At 36.2% G+C, this 7087-nt stretch overlaps 1 protein-coding gene across 1 annotated transcript; it reads right to left on the bottom strand.

Annotated features, from left to right (window-relative positions):
• Positions 1-372: 372 nt before the first annotated feature.
• LOC131319142 (uncharacterized) lies at positions 373-6375 on the bottom strand. Its single transcript, XM_058349281.1, has 3 exons — positions 5952-6375; positions 4116-4345; positions 373-666 (listed from the first exon to the last, which is right to left on the bottom strand). Exons 1-3 carry the CDS (start codon positions 6322-6324, stop codon positions 388-390), a joined length of 882 nt encoding a protein of 293 aa, XP_058205264.1. The 5' UTR covers positions 6325-6375; the 3' UTR covers positions 373-387.
• Between the last annotated feature and the right edge of the window lie 712 nt (positions 6376-7087).

Raw genomic sequence — 7087 nt, 5'->3', positions numbered from 1 at the left:
CTAGCCGGATAACTCCGGGGAGACAGAGGCCGATAAATCTCAACACCCTCCGGTGGGCGGCAAATCTGTTTTAAGGATACTGTGTGTAACACATGTTCCAGTTCGATATTTGTATCCCTATTACAATTTGCTCACATTTTGTTTCAGTTCTGCTAGGATTCTGTAATCTGTATTTCAGTTTAACTCTTTCATGAAACAAATTAAGGATCACTACAATATGAAATTCATAGCTTCATCTACAAAGCCAGTGTTATTATAATTTAAAACAATAGCATCGATCAGCCGTTACTGCATAAAATGGACCACTATCGTGGCCTTATTCACCGGTAAGTATCTAAAACATGTCTAAAATCCCAATATGTATCTGCCGAAAAGTATAACCTTCATTCAGAGGGAAGAGAAGATTGGAATTCCAGGGAGTGTGTATCCAGCATCAACAATGAAAATGTTCCCAGAAACGTAGTCGGAGGAGTGATGGATCAAGTATCGGATGAGGGATGTTAATGCTGGATCTAATTCACCTAAGGTTTGTAAAGGTACTGTTCTTAAAGCCACATTCTTTAGCCCATCTTTTCGAAAGAGAGATTCAGTTAACTCAGATTGGAATAGTCCAGCTGCGATTGCGTTCACTCTAATGTTGTGCTTTCCCATCTCCAAGGCCATTGTCTGTCATTGCAAAAAGTAGCTAGGCTTCACAAATAGAATTTCGGGCCTTATTAATTAGGCATCCTGAAGCAAAAAAAATAATATCTAAAAGCAAATAAAATAAATAAATAAATTTCATAGTAGTTCTGTAACGACCCTGATTTTTGGTAAATAAAAATTTCGTTAAATATTTGAATTTTATTTTAATTACTTGGATTGCTTTTAAAATTTCTTTTTAATTTCTAATAATCCGTCATAATGATATTTGAGATTTATAAAATTATATCTTTTTGAACCGGACAATCTAGTCCTTTTCTAAAAGACAAATATGTTTATAGAAGCACTTGTATATTTTCCTAGTGTGTTTAATAAAATCTTTAAAATTATATTTCTTGGCTAGAAATCCTACATGGCAAATATAATTAGCTTATAACCAATTAGTTGGAGATACCTAACTACCAATTCACCTAGTTACTTTTTTCTAACCCTAGATGAGCCCTTTCAACCCTCTTGAAACCTTATTAACCCTTCTCAAACCCTAATTGAACCCTTTAGGCCTAGAGTAGTCATCATTATGCTTCCAATAATTATTAGGAAAAATTTTATCCCTTGAATAATAGAAGTTAATCTTGCCAAAATCCAAGAAATACACATAGATTTGACTAGACAAGTCAAAATCAAATCTCATCATTTTGCTTCCATAAATAGTATTCCTAGATTTTTGTAGGAGTTCATGCATGCAAGCTTAGGAAGAATAGCCTTGAATCTAATTCCTCTCCTAGACTTACTTTCCTAGATTTTCCTAGATGTACATATATATATACATACTTGGTACGAGAGAGAGAGAGAGAGAGAGAGAGAGGGAGAGAGAGAGGGAGGAGTGAAATGTGTGCTTGTATTTTGGGCACTTTTACAAGGTACTCTTTTAGCTCTTCTCACACTCAACCTAAGTACTATTTGACAACCCATTACTAGACTTTCTTTTGTTATTTCTTGCAAACAACCTCTCCTAGGACAAGATTAGACTAAAAACCCTTCATGATTACCTAAGTTATGGCCTAAAATGGAAAAAACAAGTCATGGAAGGCTTGGCATGCTTGAAATGACAAGACAATGGAGCAAAATCCATGGGATAAAGAGAGGGAGAGGGAGCCGGCCATGAGGGAGAGGGAGAGGCCAATGCTTAGCTATAAATAGCACCTCATCTTTGCCATTCAACTCACACCTTCACCCATTCAATTTCTCTCTCTAGAATCCTTACAATTGTTCTTTGTTCTTCTTATTTTTGAGTTCTTCTTGAGTTCTTCAAGAAACTCATCCTAGACCGCCACTCGACCACCCTTTTGATCCAAAAAGTTTAGTAGTTTAGTCAAGAGAAACCTTTTCTCTTTCAAAGCTACCGTGATAAGTCACTCCATCCGATCGTCCACTTACCTTTCGTAGTCGTCACTACCTCCAAGAAGAACGGTAGTTTATCCTTACCCTCTAATTCTAAGTATAAATAGAAACTTGTATGATACTTATATGATGAAATGCATGAAAACTTGAAAAGCGTTTTACTAAAAGTTTGAAAAGGAAGGGGAGTATGTTGAATACTCCGACTTTATTTTCCGAAAAAACATGTGTTGTTTTGAACTTTCCTAAAAGGAAGAAAGAACGGCTTTCGAAAGATAAGACTTTATCGTTTGATAGAAATATTCGTATTTTGATCTTATGATGGTTATGAGCATGTGTATATGAATTGCTTGTATTACTTGTCTTGTTGTAAAGCATAAGTGATTTTCACTCCAAAGGCGTCTGTACATGTGACGTTATGCTTTAAGTGGTGATTTGAGTATGATTAGTAATATAGAGTTGGATGATCTTGATAGTTTAGTTCCAAGATTACAATGAATGATTTATGATTACGTATGTGAAAAGTCCTACCGCGGAGTCGTTGCATAAAAACGAGACACAAAAATCGAGAAAGTAGAAACATGACACCTAGGGTGTGGTTAATGGTATGATGTGATTTGCAAAAGAGAAATATTTTGAAAACTGCAATGTGGCCGGATTTGGTAGTCCATTGTGAGGAGTGCGTGTATAAACTATTTTTGAAAACCCACATGGGAACCCGGAACGGCGGAACCATTGTGAGGATACTCGAAAACTCGGAGCAGCGGAACCGAGGGTTTTGAATTGTGAATTGGTTATCCATAGAGAGGAGCCAATGCTAAATTCAATGTTTTTGTGTGCCAATGGGAACCCGGAACGGCGGAACCATTGTGAGGATACTCGGGAACCTGGAGCGGCAGAACCGAGGTTGGGGGTGTTAAAAACGATTTTAGAAATGTTAATTTGGTAAATGAAAGGTGAAACCAATGACACAATCTACGAAATGTTGCGTAGGAGAAACTCAGAAAATCAAGGACACCAACGTTAGTTTGAGTAAGTCATTGTTAGCTGTTTTGTCAAATATGCATGTATTATGTGGGAATCGATAATTTTATGATCTATTGTTTGTAAGTTAAAGGTTAGTGGGTATGGATTATTCTATTGAGCTTTTGTAGCTCATGGTGTTACATTTTGGTGACCCTGACATATTATACTCAGGGTGATGCTGGTATAATGCGTCAAACTTTATAGATAAACAAGGTGAGTTGTACACCTTGGAGGCTTTCGGAGCCGAGGAACTGGCTAGAATGGAAGAGCAGGCGAAATAGTAGATAGGAACCCTAGTTCCCCCTCCTTTTGTTGAATAAAAGTACTCTTGCGAGAGTTATGATGTAATAATGAGTCAGACTCTATTTAGATTTTCAATAAAATTGTCTATTTAACATTTCCAAAATTAGGGATGTTACAAGTTCTGGTAAGTATATAAATCATGTTTGTAGATTGATACTTTTATTTACTTAGGTGATCACAGGATTTGGATTAGTACTTTCCCACTCAAACTTTTGCTACTAGGAAGTGCTACGAAATTGTACCGTGTGTATCCCTCTTGAATCACTTCGAATTCATGATATTTGCACATGGGTCCATAATACTTGTATGAAAGTTCATAACATGTCCATAAAAATACGCGACAATCGATTTAAAGTTCATAGCATCGAAATTTAAGATCAAGTACAAAGGTTATAAATTGAAGGTTGGTGTTATAAGAAAGATTTCAAAAACACTTTCCATTAGAAAGCCTCTGAAAGCTGTTCCCCTCATCATTTAGGCTCTCGTTCCCACCTTAACGAAAAATTACGTTTAAAACTGAACTCGTGAATACCTAAAAAAGCAATGTACGTGGGGTGTACATACTTATGTGCACATAGATCTAGAAATAAATGCCTACGAAATTAATCACTTGATGCATATGAACCCCACGAAGTAATGACGAGTTCACGTCACGTGAATCATACAGCTTCGGACACACATATATCTAGATCTAATGCCTATTTAAACTTCTTGCATCCAAAATTGTAGTAGTAGAGTAAACGTACCTTTGTCAAGATGTGCATTGCTCCCTTTGAGGAAGCATAGGCAAGAGCTCCAGGAATTTGGATGCGGTTGAGTCCCTGAATTGATGAAATATTGATGATTGATCCTCCCCTGCCTCCATCCCGCATGCACTTCCCGACGTATTTGGAGACCAACCATGCTCCTGTTATGTTTGTTGTCATCGTGTTGTTCCATTCCTCCTCCGAAAGCTCCAACGAACTACTCACGCTCCCTACGTCAATATACACGTACACACATACATACCCAGATATAAGTAGCGGTAGGATTTGCACGCACCCTGACTAATTGAAGTTAACAACTAGACAAATCCCCTATGGTCACTAGGTTAACTTGATCGGTCAGTGAAAGTTATGTAGCAATTCCCTTCCAGGGTAGCTTTAGTTGTTTCGGAAGTACAATTTTTTTTTTAAAGTAAAGGTAGTCAGGGCCGGCCAGGGGTAAGCCCCACAAACTGGCGGGCTCGGGCAACAAAAAAAAATTGTAAATATAAAAAAAATTAGAAATCCAATAGGAAAAAAAATGGGGGCATAATCCAAAAAAAAAATTACAAAATCAAAAATAATTGAAAATATGTAGTTTCCACCCGCTTTAAAAAATGATACTTAAGAAAATTAGGAGGGCAAAAACAGAAGGTGTTTTATGCCTGGGGTAAATTGAAGATAAAAAGAAAACTATGTTGAAAAAATTTAGAAGGGCAAACTAGGAGGGCATATAGCAAGAAAAAAATAAAAAATAAAAAGGGGACTGGATTGTAATTTTACTTGCCCCCAAATTTTCGATACCTGATGTGGACCGTGTAGTCTAAACCCTAACTTAATTTGAAGGAGAAATACCCATTAGCTTTCAGGCCATCACATTGGACTACGAATAGTTTTGTTTCTCCAATCTCCATCTCAGATGGCCAGCCCTGCTTGTGATTTTTTCGACGCCCAGTCGCCGAATAGCTGAAGTTAAAAAAATTGAACTCAACTTTTGTTTCTCCAATTCTCCTCTTTCTCACCTCTTTATTGACGGTAAGTAAGTGAACTTTCTTTTTTTTCTTTAATCTTTATTCCGTGCTAGTCTTAGACTGTTAGTAGAGCTTTTCTTTAATCTTTATTTCGGTTAGTGTGTGCCTTTAGTAGAGCAACAACAGAATAAATTAATATGGATTGGTTTATTTGACTATTTTTTGACTGCAATAGAATAATTTATTCAGTTACACGGCTGAACTAATGAATTAATAAGTATGAAATTTGAACTGAAATTTGACTGTCATTGTACACACTACATTATTAATTTTGTAAGTTTTTAGTAGGATTACTTGTCTAGAATTTTTGATTAGTGAGGTATACTAATATAGGTACAATGACGAAGATTGAGAATGACAAGAATAGAGTGAGAATTGGCAAACAAAAATCTAGGTCTCAAAATAGAAAAGTGAGGCAACGAAAAGATGCAATGAAAAAATCGCTAGTGGGTTCAATATCTAGCCTATTTGATGGAACAAAAAAAAATGAAAATCTCTTCTTTCAAGTCAAGTTAAAGAAGCAAGTAATGAAGAATTTGGAGAGGATGATGTGAATGATAATCCTCTCCAAATTTTGGTAATCAAAAAATACTATATCGGGTTTCATTTTGATTATAAATTTTTGATGTAATTCAAGCTAAAGGCACAATATAACCTTATTTTTGTTATTGTCTTTTTTTTTTTCTTGTATGTCTTTTTTTTTTTTAAAACTTAATACTAAGTGGGAACCAAACTTGAGGTCAGGCTTCGGCAACCCAAACGTCGGGGCCGGCAATGAAGGTAGTCATAAGAGATTTGTAGCTTTTACCTCTAACACCAGCATTGTTAATCAAAGCATCAATGTGTCCAAACGTTTCCCAAGCTTTCTGCACTGCAACCTCAATGGTTTGGCCATTAGAAGTGACATCAAGCTCAACGGCCACAGCTCTAACTTCATCATGATCATGAGCCATTGTTGAACTTGAAGGGCCACGTGATGATAAGAAGCTTGGTTGGTTGATTTGGTCACATAGAGTCTTAAGCCTGTCTGTCCGACGAGCCGCAGCCACAATCCTGCACTGGGCTCGGGCTAGGTCGAGGCAGAATTCCCGGCCGAGACCGGCCGACGCCCCAGTCACCAGCACCACCTTCCCATTCAAGTTGCACCATGGCTCTAATTGTTTTGACGCTTGACTAGCCATTGGTTTTTGATGTGCTATGTATGATGTTTTTCTGTTTTTCCCTCAATTATATAGATATAGACTGAGGGTAAAATAGTCGAAGTCAAAGATTTAGGAGGGTTTTTTTTTTTTTTTTTTTTTTTTGTCTCAGGTTCAAAATCTCTGAGATGTTTATCAATTCTTATGGGTCATGTCTACACAAGACTTTCTTCCGATTTTAAATTGGTGACTTAAAATTAGTAGAGGTGCAGGTAAACTAATCCGAACACATCACACATGAAATGTAAATAAACAAAAAATAGACAAAGGAAAAGAGAAGCGTACATATTTTATAAGCACTAAATGTAAACCGCACAAAAATTTTGTCATTTAGGCAAACGTGTGAAAGGCATTGAATGGCCTAACATTTTTTTTTTTTTAAACAGATTTCCACACTCCCCTTTTATTCAAGTGCATTTCATTTTTTGTCTTTATTTATATAAAATTACCCTTCACAAATTTTTCCATTCACAAATGATGAGGGCAATCATGTAATTTCACATGAATTCAAACAAAAAACAGAGTGCATTTGTATGAAAGGGGATCAATTCCCTTTTTTTGGGTAAAAAGAAAGGAATCTGATGAAAAAGAACATGTGAAAGGAAAACTCCGATACATGAAAAAGAAACATGAAAAAGAAATGCAGTACTATATACTTCTTCCATTCCAAATTGTTTGTCCGGTGCGCAAAACAATAACTTGAAAATAATGTAATTCTTTAAAGAAAAAATTCAATTTTTTTTTC

The sequence above is a fragment of the Rhododendron vialii genome, chromosome 3a (genome assembly GCF_030253575.1).
Source record: "Rhododendron vialii isolate Sample 1 chromosome 3a, ASM3025357v1".
In the NCBI taxonomy this organism is placed as follows: Eukaryota; Viridiplantae; Streptophyta; class Magnoliopsida; order Ericales; family Ericaceae; genus Rhododendron; species Rhododendron vialii.
This window is presented reverse-complemented; position numbering and strand designations above follow the sequence as displayed.

Bases quoted from the DNA above. Each gene is read 5' to 3' on its own strand.
- LOC131319142 (XM_058349281.1), bottom strand. From the start codon at position 6,324: ATGGCTAGTCAAGCGTCAAAACAATTAGAGCCATGGTGCAACTTGAAT. The intron at 4,346-5,951 runs GTAAAAGCTACA...ATATTGACGTAG, and splicing joins TAACAATGCTGGTGTTAGAG to GGAGCGTGAGTAGTTCGTTG. The intron at 667-4,115 runs GTACGTTTACTC...TTGCAATGACAG, and splicing joins CAATGCACATCTTGACAAAG to ACAATGGCCTTGGAGATGGG.